Source organism: Crassostrea angulata, chromosome 9 (assembly GCF_025612915.1).
Source record: "Crassostrea angulata isolate pt1a10 chromosome 9, ASM2561291v2, whole genome shotgun sequence".
NCBI classification, from domain to species: Eukaryota; Metazoa; Mollusca; class Bivalvia; order Ostreida; family Ostreidae; genus Magallana; species Magallana angulata.
Genome location: NC_069119.1, coordinates 16,501,613 through 16,518,282, shown reverse-complemented (window position 1 = coordinate 16,518,282; position 16,670 = coordinate 16,501,613). Strand labels below are relative to the sequence as shown.

General features: G+C 32.7%; 1 protein-coding gene across 1 annotated transcript in view; it reads left to right on the top strand.

Annotated features, from left to right (window-relative positions):
* Positions 1-16,192, top strand: part of LOC128162150 (uncharacterized) — a 36,248-nt gene extending 20,056 nt beyond the window's left edge. Inside the window, exons 2-7 of the mRNA XM_052825340.1 lie at positions 10,085-10,142; positions 14,798-14,996; positions 15,112-15,231; positions 15,539-15,617; positions 15,922-16,022; positions 16,170-16,192. Coding sequence (XP_052681300.1) covers positions 10,085-10,142; positions 14,798-14,996; positions 15,112-15,231; positions 15,539-15,617; positions 15,922-16,022; positions 16,170-16,192 — 580 coding nt within the window. The remainder of the gene's footprint in view (positions 1-10,084; positions 10,143-14,797; positions 14,997-15,111; positions 15,232-15,538; positions 15,618-15,921; positions 16,023-16,169) is intronic.
* The last annotated feature ends 478 nt before the right edge of the window (positions 16,193-16,670 follow it).

Genomic DNA, 16,670 nt, shown 5'->3' with positions numbered 1-16,670 from the left:
GCTTTTTAATGAAATTTCAGAAGCGGTTGCATCGTGATTCGTGTAAATGATGCACGAGTTTACACAAAAAAGTAGTAAGTGGCGAACGAATTTATTTTTTACCTATTAATTTAATATGAATCGCTGCAAGAAAATCATGAAATGTAAGACGGTCTAAAAAAAATCAAAATGGCTACCGCGACAAATTTTTTAATAAATTGTTATAGTACTTGCGTAAATACTTTGCTATGTGATGTCGCTGATAAGTTTTAAGAGATTCTCTCTCTCTTTCTCTCTCTCTCTCTAAACGTCTGAATATCATTTAATGAAAAAAATTAGAAACATTAAAAGGTATAGGGATGTACATCACTTATTTACATAATTATATAGTTTTGCAAAGAACTATATATGATAAGAGTTAAATTTGGCCCCCATAATTCGCCATTTTCAAGTGTTTCGGGTACAATAAAATGTTAACTAATTTTTTAGAAGAGTTGATATAAAATATATTTTTCATCTATTTATTTGATTTATTTGCACTCACTGGCAATAATGACGTCAGAAGTGACGCCATTTCTATAATTCAATCAAAATCTGCCAAAAATTGACATTTTCTTATCTATTTACGAATGGGAAATATAGAGCGGAAGGAAATTTTTTTTGTCAAATATTAGTCTTGGCTAGATACATGTCTAATTAAAATATTTTATTTGTTCAAGAATGCGCTCTATGTTTTCGGAAGGAAAAACTGCTTGAAAACAATCTGTTTTACGCTAAAAATGCACAAATGGCGGGAAAATGTTGTCTTTACAATGTCGTATTTCTAAATTGTGGGCACTTGAACCAAAATGAATATTATGTAAACACATCTTATATATATCTGTACTAAGAAAACAAAGAATGATAGTAAAATGATGATGTTCATTTTAGGGGGCCATTTTAGGCCCTTATCATATAGTGTCCTTTCGGATAATCGGCTTACAAATTGACAGCAGCAATGTGAAACATATAGATAGTTATATTCTATGGTTTAAAAATTTATTTCAATGAATTTTTTTTTCACTTTTATGTAGTCAAAATCGATATTAGTTTTGTTTAAATTCCGTTTCGTTTTGATTTCTGGTTTCGTTTAGTTTGGTTTGGTTTGGTTTCGTTCAATTTCGTTTCGATTTCGTTTCGCACTTTACAGGCGCCCCTGGGTAACCTAGGACGGGTGGTGATGGTCAAATGACCTTTAGAGAACTCATGAATAAATTTTCTATAGTATCCTGCAAACCCTAAAAATTGTCTTACATGTACCTCTTCAGGATTCTGTAAAATAGGCCAGTTTTTAACTTTAGCAAGTTTATCAGGGTTTGACTAAATCCCATGCTCGGACACAATCCCTTCATATTCAACATTTTTCATAAGTAATGAACACTTTTTGGGAGAACGCATAAGCCCAAAATCTCTAATTCTCTGGAAAACTTGCTGAAGGCAATTAAGATGTTCCATGAAAGATTTAGAAAATATGATTAAATCATCTAAATATATAAAACAAATTTTAAGATGAAGGTCGCCTCTTGAAGAAGCTGATAGGTTGCAGGGGCGTTTGCAAGGCCGAAACTCATGCAGTGGAATTCATAAAACCCAAGTGCACCAACAGTGAAGGCAGTTATCTCTTTATGCTCCTCTGCAATTTCTATCTGATGATAGTCGGATTTCATGTCTAATACACTGAAGTATGTGTTACCTGAAAGAGAATCTAAAATCTCTTTTATTCTAGGCAGAACATAATTATCTTTGATAGTCCTAAAATTAAGATACCTATAGTCTATACATAGCCGCAAGGATCCATCATGCTTTCTAACTAAGACTACGTTAGATGAAAACGGAGAATGAGATGGTCTGATAATGCCTGCAGCTTGTAAATCCTTGATCTGAATACGCACTTCCTCAACCAATGCTGGTGGTACTCTCCTGTACTTCTCCTTAAAAGGTATCTCATCAAGGAGTTCAATTCTTTGCTTCACTTTGTCTGTTGTACCAATGTCTGTAGCTCCTGTTGAGAATATATCCCTGCAAAAATTCAACATTAAATTCAAACAGGCCTGTTTTTCATCTTCTCCAATATCATCTGGGAGTTGAATTTTGGATATATCCTCAATTTGTTTTGAGCTTGACAAAGAGGATTTCTCAACTGTTGTGTCCTCACTAGCAACACACCCCTGCGAATGTGTTCGGAATTTTTTCTTTATCGTTGCTAAGTATGTAATAAATCCAGAGGTGCTCGACTGAAAGTTCACGAGACTTTACTGAGATTTGTTTAGTTCCTGTGAAATTTGGAGCGGAAGTATAAGTGCTCGGATAGTATTCTCAAAATACGTAAGTACCGGTCGTTTTTCATATCATATCCTACTTAGATTTATGTTAAAACATGAACATCTTTTAAGATGTATGTCTTATTTCACCATCTAGCGGTTGTTTATACTAAACGATGATATTCAGAACAGAGTTATCGTTCGTGTTCAACCACGTGTAGAGTGGGTAAAAATATAAACATTTGGTTACTTAATAAAATCTTAGCAATTTTTTATGCTTTTGGTGTGCAATTTCATGTTTTCAAAAAACAATAATGGGTGTCTGTTTTGCATAAAAACTTAGGATATCGAGCCATTTTCAAGGAACATTCTGCATAAAATAGTATAGTCTGTTTTACTATTGATGCAATTACTAGGTCAGGCGCGGATCAAAAATTAATCCTTAGGGGGATCTCTACTAAGCATGTTAATTGTTGTAACAGCAGACAAAAACTATTTTTTGTATTGTTATATTCATTTATAGAACACATTTTTCCCACCAATTAATGAAGATAAATTTTAAAATCAATAAACCTTTACATTTTATATTTGACTACACGTACCTAGATTCTATGAAATAGACTATAACCATGAGGCACGGTTTTTACTGCATAACTGAAAGGGTAAAACAAAACAACGTGGTTTAAAATTTAAATAACAATAACTTTCGCAGGGGTGAACAGGCTGTATTTCGCAAATCATCCGTTTGGGGATACTGAGATAGTCCTGGTTGTAATAATGTTGATGGTGACAGGCATTGTTTGAAACTCTTCATACACATATTGATGCAATGTAGCTTCTATGTCTACATCAGATGGAATGCAGGATTTTTCAGATTGCTGCATCATGACAGTTACTTGATCATAAGGAATTTTCTTATCCAAGTATCCGTGAATGGTCACATGACTGTTCGGAGGGATGATAACTCTATCTGTCTCAGCACTCTTTACTAATCCTAATACATAGTCATGTATGTGTAACTCCCTCTCTCTCAATGCAATGCATCTGAATGGTCAATTCCATGGTGTGTAAATGGCTGCATCCTGCAGAAATCTTGAGCCAAACTCAAGTTTTGTCACATCCATCAGGTTCTGTAAGATAGTTGTTCCTATAAGCACTGGTACATGTGCATTATAATTGCTCTTGGGTTCAACAACTAAAAACAGACAATCATTTAGTTTGTTCAAAGATGGAATACCAAATGGTGTTAAATCAACACATACATAGCCATGATAGGGCATCAGTTGACCATCCGCACACTCTATATTGATAACGTCTTCCAGTGAATGAAGCTCTACATTTGAAATAGCTCCCGTATCTAAAAGAGCTGTACATTGTACATCATTGATGGCCACTAATATTTCATTTGGTTTTCCAATTAGTTGTTTTTCTCTGGGACCATTGATCCTCTCGCCAACCCCTTGTCCCCAGGTGCTGACGTGTTGTAGTTTAAAGCCTGGCGCCTTTGGTTGACTAAAACTCTGCATCCCACAGCGATATGGGCTAACTGTCCACATCTATAACAAGCAGGGGGTTCTCTTACCCTGGAACTCTGAGGTTCCTTAGCAACATCTCCTGTAGTTTGGGGCTGAGGAAATCTGGGATATTGCCTATATCCTCCTCTGTATCCTATTTCCTGTCTGCCTCTCTGATATGGCTGTATTGGTGCCCTATACGGCTAGGGAATGGGAGAATAAGAATACTCTTTTTCTTTTATACTTCTAACCTCAGTGGTTAACTGATTAATCTTAGCTTCTAAGCTATCGAATCTGTCAGCTGACTGACCCTTCACTGTTGTAGCTTTTGCTGTAGCTAATTTCTTTTCTGAAGTCTGCGCATGATTTTCAATTTTCCAATTTTCTCACAGATGTTCTCAGTTCATCGAATGATTTGCATTTATCATATAGATGTCCATATATATCTTTAAGACTTAGTGAAGGTCAAAGTCCCTTAAAGAACATGGTTCTTAGCATCTCCTCGAACTGACTACTGCCATTGAGGTTTTTCTGTATGGCCTTATTCAGAATATCCTCCAGTCTACAACTCCATATCGCACATTCCTCTGTATAGCACTGTAAAACTCTGACAGAATGTCCTCTTTTTCAGCCACTGTGTCATAAATACTGTCTAGCTTCTGTATAATTGAGGTTATTCGTGCTCCTGGTCCAAGATGCATTACCACTCGACTATCTTAAAAATTAACAAACTTTGAGATGACCCCCTAAACAAACGGTGTGGTAAATGTCTTATTTTTTTTTATCTTAAAATAAAAATGATATCAGTAAAAATTCATGCAAAAAATTTCATTAAAAAATCTAGGACAGAAAAAATAAGACCCGGCCTCTTTAAATCAACAACTTTGAAATTCATACTCTTACATAGTTAACTCATATTTAACAAAATTGAACACTTACATATTATCAAGAAAAGGATTTCTTTCATCTTTCATTCTTTGCTTTGAAAACGATTTGCAAACAAATAACAAAAAGCCTATCTCCCTACATAAAGGAGTTCTAATTGTTCTGCACGTACTCGTCAAACCTCGGCTAATTCCGTAAAGTACATCAAACGCCGAGATGTGCAGAGTTGCTCTAAAGGTAATAGAGTTAATTCCTTTTTTGGAAATAAGTATTCCAAATAAATTTAAAATTAAAAAATAATTTTAAAATGCGTGTGACCATAAAAAGCTTTAAAACAATATCGCTACCTATAGATACATACAATTCAATGAACACGATATATTAATGGGGAAAAAAATGTATTATTTCCAAAGGTATTGAGTTTTCTGATAATAAAAGTAAGATCGAAATACTTATAATAAAATCAAATAAAATAGTAAGCAATATAAAAAGTACAAAACATAATTTTATTTACCTTGTAAAAGAGGCAGATAGTGGGCAGTTAATACCTGTCAGGTGTTTATTGAAAGAGAGCAATCGAGAAAGTGATTTGCAACAACTCGCCCAACACTCGAATGTCGTAAAAAAATAGTTCTTGAAAACATGTGAATAATGACCTCAGTAATAATAGTGTATGTTTCGAAAAATGTATGTAGAAAGACGATTAACGCGTGATAATAATTCACACTGAGTAAGAAACTACTTTTTGCTAAAGGGGCTTAACTTAAGTAAATAAGAGTATATGTATGACAATGGTGTTTGGACAGTAAATTGCTTCACACTTGGATAACAAAGAAATTAGTGACATCAAAGAAAAATGAGTGTAAGAAGGCACAACATTGACTGAGGATAAATAAACAATGCCACAATGAAAAGAATTTGCTAAATACGTGTGTCTTGGCTGTAAACCATTAATTTTAGAAATAAACAGAATGCAGATAATAATACCTAATTATATTATTTCACACAGTTTTCTAAATTAAAGGAAATTTTGAGTTATGAAATCCTCCTTTTCTTCATTTGAAATATTGAAATAAACGCATCATATGAAACTGAATGAAAATATGAAAAAAAACAGTAAACAGTGAAAATATCAGTGCGATATACCTCCAGTAACATTGGACCCAAAATCTTAATATAAGACTGAATGCATACGAATTTATGGACTTGTATTATTTTTTCAAAACGTTCAATTGTTGGGATACAAAATAATATTTTTAAGGTAAAGTGGGTCATCTCTCCACGTTTTTGTTGATTGATATCGGTTTGTTTTCCATTAGACCATAATTAAACTATGAGAAAAATATGGAGCCCAGACCCACTCTATAAAAGAAAATGCCTTTTAGTTCTAAAAAATGACATTGTTTGCAGGTTTTGATACGTATACGTCTGTTTGAGTCAACACATACCAAGTATTGAACATATTTAAAGGTTTAAAATCGATGATATTCAAGAGTAACAAAAGGGTTGCGAAACCTATTAAAAGGGCGACTAAACCATAATCCAAAACGGACAGTCTTCAATCATTTAATTGTTATATTGGGGTAAAAATGAAGTGATGCTCATCAACAAAACTAACATAATTATGAATACTGTGTCACTAATGTTTGAACACGATGTTAATGGTACCTCCTGTGTTAGGCTAAAGAAGTTTAGAAAAGTCACCTCAGAAATTTCAGTATAAGTCAAAGATTGCTGAAGTAATGAATGTTAGTTTAAGTATGTTATTGTGATAAGTACTGTCAAGTAAGTATATTCAAGTAAGTGTAGTCAAGTAAGTAAGTATATTCAAGTAAGTTATAGTACGGGTATGTACATGTATATACATATATGTACATATATAGATGATTGTTAGTAAGCATATGCAAATCATAATCAAGTAAGTGAGTTGTGACTTGAAAGTATGTTTCAAGTAAGTTTCAAGAAAGTATGTTTCGCTCCTCTTGATATACAGCCATTTGTTTTTAAATTCCAGTTAAAAAAAATAAGTTGAGGAATAAAATTTAGAAAAAATTCGGACAGATAAAATACATGTATTAAGATAAAGATCTGCCTCAACATACAAACCCTATCAATATGTAAACTATTATTTCCCGAGCTTGCGTGGAATATCATCTAGTATAGCTGTCTTTTTAAAAGAAAAATGACTTGGCGCTTGCAGCGTTTGATAAAAAATGCGCGAAAAAATGGTGTGTCATTTGACTTTCATAAATGGGCTTACCCTTTCATTCTATCTTTAGTTAGATAATAATGATGATTCAATCAGTTTCTCAGAATAAACTGCACATACAATAACCAACATGCGGAAAATCTAAATATAGACAACCTTTAAAGATTTTTTATAGTTGGTCATACAGTACAGTGCATTTAATACACATAGTTTTATCATCAATCGCCTTGGCAAAGATGCACAAAAATTGGTACATGTGCAACTTGGGGGAGAAGGGTTCAAGTAGTTAACAACAGTATACAGTTGACTGGGGTCGAGGGCAACAGTTGATCTGTCGGACTGGCTCGCAACTGTTGCCCAGGCCGCGGACAACAGTTTGCGAGGCGGTCCGACAGATCAACTGTTGACTGAGACACAGTCAACAACTGTTTTGTTATACACCTTCTAATCAATAACACGTTTTCGCGGAATGTGACGTCACCGGTAAACAGTTTTTTTTAACAGTCGATTTTAACAGTTCCAATCCAACAGTTCCAGTCCAACAGTCAAAATGCTGGACTTTTTTTTCGTATAGAGTTATATAGTAACATTATAGGAAAAAACATAATACTCGTTATTAATAAGATCTTGAGTGATGCAGCTGTAAAAATAAACGAAATGGTACCGATACATGTAAGTTTACACATACGATGTTCGGAAATTGTGAAGCTTTTTTGCCACAGAAAAAAGTAAGCGTTTTCTGTGTTTTAATCTCACATCTTTGGATTTAAATGCATCTGTCTCAATCATCTATCTATCTATCTATCTATCTATCTATCTATCTATCTATCTATCTATCTATCTATCTATCTATCTATCTATCCGGTTTTAGTGGGTTTTCTAAATTTTTTCTGCAATGATCGCTACCTTCATAAACCACATGGACCATCAAAGAAAACATTTAATTTTACTTAATTACTGTTAATGTACATTAGCGCATTAGCTAAAAGATTAAAAAAAAAGACAAATCGACTTTTAGGAAATTTTAGTCTGACATCATGATGATTAGTTCGTGCAGTCCGTGTTTTTTAGACGGGGTCACGTGACCCCGTCTATTAGTTTACTGTCAGCCGAAGTCTCAAACCGCAAGGCACGCGTAGAATACATGAATTGAGTCTACGCGAAAGAAAATAGTGCAGAAAGTTTTCATACATATCAGTAAATATATTATAAAACACGCATTACATCTTTTTAAGTCTTCTGTGTATAAACTTAATTTTATTTAGAAGTTAAAAAATAGTTTTATTGATCAAAATATTCCTGCTCGGGCTCAAATGTGGAATGAGGTACGTAACTGAATGCACAATGCCGTTGACGATTCAGTTAGACTAGTGTTGGAGCTCATTAATCAATAGAAGAGGTTGAAGGTTGAATCGAATGTAACGTTCCTAAACGCAATGTATCATTTTTGAAAAGTTGTGAATTTTATTTTGACAATCTTTCACTTGAATACTACCGAACTTCTTGCGCAGGCCGAAGTTGAAATTACATGTACATGTAGGACGGATTATACAAAGAAATAGGTGTTTCATTGGCTTCCAGTCTACCTGCAGTATGACTGCTGTTCGTCTCCAGAGGAATTTTGTACATAGAAAATAAAAACAAGTCTGAATTTGCCTTTTCGTTCATTGGTTCTTTAATTAAATAAACTGAATTAATATTTTGAACAGTGCATTGTTAGCAAAATCTATATAGATTATACATTTTGGGTGACCAATACATCAAATAATATATACAATCTTATCGATTGTATAACCAAGTTAAATGTTAATGTTCATGTTGTCCGGCTTAGTTGGAATCAGGCTTGGGGTGAATTACATTGTAAAGTAATGCATTGCATTACAATTTCTTCCTGAATTAGGGCATTAAATTACCATTACCATTACTTATATTTCTTGAATTAATGCATTACATACCATTACATGAGTAAAGTAATGCATTACCATTACCATTACTTTGTGAAAAGTCAATAAGTTATAAAAAAAAGTAATTTAAAAGCTAAATTAAGAGTTAAACTTTTTGTATATGTATCATAAATAAAACATGCTTAAACATATATACAACTACGTGTTCACTATCAGGTTCAAATGTAATGACTTATACAAGATTGTAGTTCTCAAAGTAAGGTTGGTCACATTCACACACTAATGGCGGAGTTGCCAATCTCTGTTATTTATGTCTCTGATTTTCGGAGTATGATTTTTAATGAACGGAACGGTTGTATCGTACTTCGTGTAGGTGGTGCACGAGTTTACTCAAAAAAGTAGTAAGTGCCGAACGGATCTATTTTTACCTATTAATTTTGCATGAATTGCTGCAAGAAAATCGTGTCAGATAAATCGGTCTAAAAAATCAAAATGGCGACTGTAACACACCTTTTTATTGTTAGAGTACTTGGAATCTTATTGTAAAAAGAAATATTTCTAACGTCAGGTGCCTGTTTTTGTTATCAGTAAAAAAGTATTAACTTTGTTAATTAATTCAGCAGTTTGAGAGTTTACGGGGTTTTCATAAACCTTTTATAATGGATACCCTCCGACTTGTGGATTTTCTCTTGGATCACAAAATTGAATAAATCTGATGATTTAAATTTTCTACCTTGATATAGTTTTTTTAATTTTCCCGGTTGGTAGTAATTTAAAGAAAAAAATTCTTGGGATCTTATTTTACATAAAATACCGTTGTGTCAATTTTCTACAATTATGAAGGTTGGGATTGAGTAAAATTTAGACAAAGTATCAGACAATTGCAAAAGCCAATTTAACGTAGATTGAAACAACTAATTAAAATTCGTATTCGAGAAAATCAAGGACAATTACAAATTCAAACTTTCAAGACCCCGTCTTTCAGTACTCTCAGTACTTTGTACTTTCCCTGTAGGTTTCGACCAATCGATAAACAGGGCGTGTAGATTTCAGTCCTGTCAGTTTCTGCCGATGTAGATTTCGACCAAGCGAAAAACGGGGCCTGTATATTTCAATCTGGCTGTCTAAAGAGCCATGAATGAACTTTATTATAGGGAATCATGGTCGGTAGAACTGTTCGTATAGAATTATATTTTTTAGTTTTCTAACATATGATTATTATTACCACACGTTGTTTATACTGTAAACTAAATGCAATTTGAAATTCTTTATGTCATTTTCTTTCTTTTTTAGGATCTTTTGGAAGGTATTGTTTCTGGCTGTGTTGATTCCGTTTTTTGGTGTTTCTCAGGTAATTTCTAATCCAATTTTTATTTACAGGGGTTCGTTCCTCTTTTTTTGGTAGCCATTTTTGGTCACCTCTAGTCTAGAAATTATGCATCATATATTAATTCTACTTGTATTTTCATATTTTACAATGCTAAATAAACTATATTGAATAGAATATTGGGGGAAATAAGAGTTATAATAAGGTTTATAACAAGAAAATGAACATTTCTCATAACTCAATTGTTTAGGAGTACCGTAACTTTAGCTTCATTTTTTTCAGTGCATACCAAATATCCAGATAATTTGTGCATTGTGATTACTTCATTTTGTTTCGAAAAACAAATTTTAACAACTTCTCAGTATTTCTTTGACATAAATTGGCATATTTGACTTACATTTCCTAAAAGTCAAGAAAAATGAACTTCAATCTTTGCTTAATATTAGATAATTTCATGTCATATCTCAAAATTTTGCTCATAGACCTGTACTTTTGGTTTTATTTTCTATATTTATAACATTTTTCTGACAAGTCTATTGTAATTTGAGAAAAATTTTGAGACTTTTATATAATTTCATTGCAAGTTGAATCGTTAAACGCCAAAATAGCGTTTTATTAGTGCAAAAAGGTCATAATATCAATTAGATCAAGAAACTGTTAACTTTTATTTTGTAATTTTATTATTTTTAAATTGTACATGTTTGTATTTGATGCAATGATTCATTTCGATAAAAAAATCTTATAGAGGAAAAAGCGATTTGTTTCCTATTTGCATGTTCAGTGCGGAAAGGTCACATCAAATACACTGTAGCGCCAAAAGAAGCATATAGACCCGTAAATTTTGTTTTGAATTTCGGTTTTTGGTGTGTACATTCTTAAATAAAATACTGAAAAAATATTAAAACCGTTGATTGCAGGTTTCAACGTCCTTATTAAAATATAATTAATTATTTGAGAGTAACAAAACATACCATTGCACATTTTTCAACATGTAATAAGAATATCAAAAAACCTAATTGAATTTGATTGATGTAATGCTGTATTGACACGTTTTGCAATTAGGTCTAGTAACATTAATTTGGCATCAGTAACTGCAACGTTCAATAATTAACACAATCCCGCATGATCCTAATATTGATCTTCTTTTGCGTTTAAAAAAATACAATGTAGGAGGAGGGAATTAGAGGATGGTATAATGGTGGCTAGGGGTGTTGATGTGGGTCCAAATTAATGGCATTGTAACCACGGTATTTACAATTTAAAATCTACACTATCTTAAGATGCGTGCATAGAAATATCTACTTGTTTCTTTATTGTAATCCCTCATGGGGCCTCAGTATTGTATCTGGGGTTATGGTTTTAAGAATCTACAACTTTCATCATATGTTTCATCATCAAGCTTTGGCATTTGGATATGTCTATGCTACTTTATTAACACAATAGAATCGAATTTTTGGGCTTTAATACCGATAAATCGGAAGAGTACTGTCTTTTGTTTCATATATTTTAAACATCATTGGTACTTGAAGATTTCCGATTTTGCTTCGTTCATTAATAATCAACGAAAATTCCTCAAAATTTTTTTAATGTTACAATCTTGTGCATTCGCATAACCTTCACGCTAAATCATGGGAGGCTCTTTTATATATTATGTTTCCACTTTACACATTTACATGGATAAATTCAGAAACGATAATACAAATGCGTGTTAATTTTCATTGGAATTTTTTTATGTTCATCAAAGAAAATACGTGAGCTACCTCTAACAGAGTGCATTTACTTTTTTTAAAAAATCTCGAGAGTTTCGAATGTCAACATGGTGTGTAAATTTGGAGTGACTAAATAACGTTGTTGAAAAAAATGTTGAATTCTGCAATTATAGAATTAAACTTTTCGAAGAAAGGTATTTACAGCTTCAAAATGGTTTGTGTTGAACAAACAAGTTATTTTCAATGCAACTTAATTAGTTTTCTTTAAAAAAAAATCGTTTTGGAGCGATTCTGCCATTTTTTGCTACATTACGGGTACATGGGACCAGGGAGGCATTTTACTGTGGTGAAGGCATTTCCCCAGACACAGTTAGATTATTCTAACTAAGTAGAGTGTAGTAAAATTAAAAGCATTATTGTAGGGTTAAAGTTTGCTTATGCAAATGTCATAGTGCCGATGTATCTATTTCGTAAATGTCCGATATCATATGCAATGTCAATCCATGCACGCACGGGTCAAAGTCTAGTTGTCTTGAATAAGCTGTGATATTAATTGTTTTTTGTTTCGAACTCTTATTCAATTTTAGACATTTAAATGTTATAAGTTCCAAATGATGATAACTAGGATAGACCGGGATAATTTCGACCACTGGTCAATTTCGACCAAATTAGTGAAACTCAACACAATGATTCATGGAAGTGTTCAGAAAAGTATGATGTTTTCAGAATTAGAGAAAATCAGTCCCTCAATTGGATTCTTATAAAATTATTTGATCAGAATAATGTTTTCTTGTTTGAAATCCTAAGTCTAGAGTCTGCAATGGTCATAGTCACGTTTTTCCCAACTATAATTCAATTACCTCTGTGAACGAGCTATAAATTGAGAAATAAAAAATTACCATTCAAATATTCTTTGGCCTAAAACATCATACACGTACTGTTCATGTAATGAACTAGTACATAAAATTTAGCTAGGAATTTTAAGTTTACTTTAAAAAATGCTTTATATATATATTGATTTTTACAATTTTTCGCCCTACGAGTTATCGCACTTTTTATTGTGTAGTATCAAGAAGTAGAGAGTGCTCTATTTGGACACGCAATGTTGGTGTCATCATTTGAGAAATGAAATTAAACGCGGGAATTCTAGCGACTCTCTCTGTTTAGAAAGACGTGCTAATTCACTTTATTTCAGGACACCGCACGGGTAACACCTTCGAATTCTGATTCCGTTCCTTTGGACCATTTCTTTAAAAATCCACCACCTCCCCTCTACCGTTCCAGTGTAAAATCTTTTATATTATTATTTCTTTTTTTTCATGCATGTATTTTATTGTAGACGTACATACCACAAGGAATTTGTTTGACGATATTATGTAACCAATTTTCGATTTCAGTTTCTCAATACAGCCAAATAATAAATTACTATTCGGAAATTAATTATTATAATAATTACATTATATTAAGATCAAATGCAGAATTGTGACAAAATTCAATCAAATTTTAATTGTAGTATTGCGAAATATTATTTTATATAATTTTACGCAATGTGTTACAATATTTGTAACAATTAAAGTCACGCTGATGGCAAAGAGCAACATATACATGTACCATGTCTTGTTTTAATTGTTTATATAATTATGTGGTATTATGTATCGAAAGATTGAGGTGATGGTCATACGTTAAGTAAACTACATAAGTTATAGCTCCTTCAAACGGAAATCAATTTATGGATAAATATTATTAAAAGAATTAATCCATCGGGGGGAGGGGAAGGGGAGGGGTATACATGTAGTTAATGCCTCATAGAAATTTGAACAATATAAATCGCTTCTTGAAATTTTTTGTAAAAGTTCACATTACCTTTTTGCCCTCTGCTAGTTTGGGTTCAGTTGGTTTCGAGATGGTTTCGTACAAATTTTCATTTTCCATACTTGAATTTAAGTTGATGTCACCTTCGAACATAAATTGGGGACCTGTACTACCTCCTTTGTTGCTACATTTCTTAATAATTGTGAGTTAGCATAAAAAGTAGATTTTTTTCTACAGTAGTTATCTCTCTTATCAGAGGGACATTCAATCTAAAAATAGATTTCCTGGCATTTGCAACATCAATTAGCTAAAGAATTAGCTATGATCAATCTCATAGATGGCGAGGCGAAGCAAACCTAATAAATGTTTTGTTCTACGGAGAACTATCTCGTGACACATTTATTCCCAGATAGGGATGATCTACGCAAACTCATGTATACAAGATGCCTAACATATCGTCCAATTTAACTCATTAAAACGCTTCAAAATTATCGATCTCACCTTTCCAGTACTCTTTGAATATCTTCGCTTCAGTAATGTTTACTTAAAATGTTTTGATGCTATTCAATTTTAAACTTTTTTTTCCCTTTTTCTCTCAGTGATTTGAGCAAATATCGACGCTGTTATTTTGTTCTGCCCAGACAAAACTATGTGACGTCAATATTCAAATGGCAACTACTCTAATTTTTAAGAATTTTAAAGGGCAACTAATCCAAATATTTTAAGAACTTACGGCATGCGGTTCCGGTATTAAACAATATGACATGAGTAGGCGAAGCGCCGGCCAGTGACGGTCATATTGCCGAATATTGATTCTCATCGAACATACATAGAGATATATGAGGCAGTCACATGCTGTGTTAACCAATGCAGTTGCATCACATATCTTTGGTTGCAACATTTTCCTGTAGCTATCTTCCTGGGTCATATTTGATCACCTAAGTGATATAACCTGTGGATGCACCCACGTTTAAAAACACACTGGAAACACGAATTTAAAGTTGACTGTTTTAAAAAAATTTGTGTCTGTTTTTTTGTTTTTATTTTGTTTTTTGATTTGTTTTTTTTTTCGTTTTTTTGTGTGTGAAAATATGGCAATTTCGTATTTCTAGTAACAAGAATTCAACATCATATTTTATCTGTTATCATTCCTGTTAGTTGGCTGAGAACCAGGATACAACTCAAATAATTGTCGTTCAAAAAGTTTCATCTTGTCCAGTCACGAAGGAGAAATGGATAGAAGAAAGAAAAGCAAAGAACTGCAGCTCAATAAACGTAACATTAAAGTACCACTGTCTTCTGAACCATTGGAGAAATCAATCCTTTGTACTGTGTGGAGAAGATACAGACATAATTGGTAATGAACAAATTTAAAACAAGTTAATTTCAGTAATTTTTTGCTGTGGCAAAAATACGTTGACTTTGACTAATTACTAAATAAATAGATGCAATTGATTAAATATCTGTTAAAGGGTTCTTTTGTCCGGAGTACGATGAAAGAAGAGGCAAAATTCAAGAAAACCAGGACTTAAAATGCATACAGTTAAACACTCCCTGCCCCATCAAGTACAATTCATCCGATGTTTACAAATGTAAGTGGGTTTAACTTAAATTTTACTTACAGAAAAATAACTTAGTCTTGAATTTAGTTTTATTTGCAATTTCAGATACAATTAAAATACAGTCACCTTCAAACGCAATGCATTATTAGTTGTGTTGTTCTATTGCGCCTTACATATATATATATATATATATATATATATATATATATATATATATATATATATATATATATATATATATATATATATATATATATTGTTCAACAATTGACCAGTACTTACTTAGTTGAAAAAAGGTTTGTTTGGACGTATCTGTTAATTATTTATGCTATGGTAGATACTGCTTGCATCAATACAAACATTACCGGCACATCAAACCCACCAAAAAAGGATAATATCGATGGATACATATTCTGGTGAGTTCTCTGTGTGTTTTCAATTTTAAAAAATCAGTGATTTTTAAACGAAACTTTCGTCTACAATTAAAACTTAATGTCCCATTACGGTTAAATGGTTGCCTAATCTTTTGTTCCTGTAACTGGAGCCATAAATGTAATATATTCGGAAAATATTTGTAAAATTGAAACTTTATTCCTTATGAATACATCAACCTTTATCTATATAATTATTTGCATTGCTAGTAAACTTTTCCATGCCAGCTTTTACTAAAAACCTTAAATATTAAAGATCTTTAATATATTTTTAATGTTCTATTTACAGGTTCGTCGCGTTGACAGTGTTTATCATAGTCATGATATTCCTCTTGTTCTTTCTGATTAGAGCGAGACTAAAGCGAGGATATAAATGCTGCACATTCAAAGGTATATTTCAAGTCATCTGTGCCACTCAGATGAGCTATGGCCATTACTCTTTGTCCGTCGTTGTGCGTCCTGCATCGTCCAATAACAATTTCACATTGTATCTTCTTAAAAACTTTACATTCAGCTGGAACTATTTTTGGTTTAAAGGAGCTAATATAACAAGAATCTAAACTGAGAAATATCCCACCTTACCACGCTTTATGAGCCAATTATGCAAACAGTAAACATTTTCAAACATCTTCTTCTCTTCTCCCACGCATGTAAAAAAAAAAAGAACTAAAGACATCTCTTAAATCCCTCTACCGCAATTGTGAAAAATTTCATGGACCATGGGTAAGGGGTTTAGACCCTTTTGCGGGCCAATATAGTCATTTACGTTACATTCGTACCTTAGAAAATGGGTTTCCATACTTGCAAAGCAAATAAACTGAATGCATGGTTTCAAAGTTAGTGAAGCGCTTTATCTACATGGTAGAATTCATGAACCTTAGTTCAGGGAACCTGGCCCTTGGAAAAGGCCATACAGTGAAACTGTATAAAAGTTTACAACATTTTTATGTTACATTAGTCACTCAAGTGATCTGTTAAAATATGTTTTCGTCTGTCGTCATCGTCCGTTGATCTTGAGTGTTAAAATTTGAACATTTT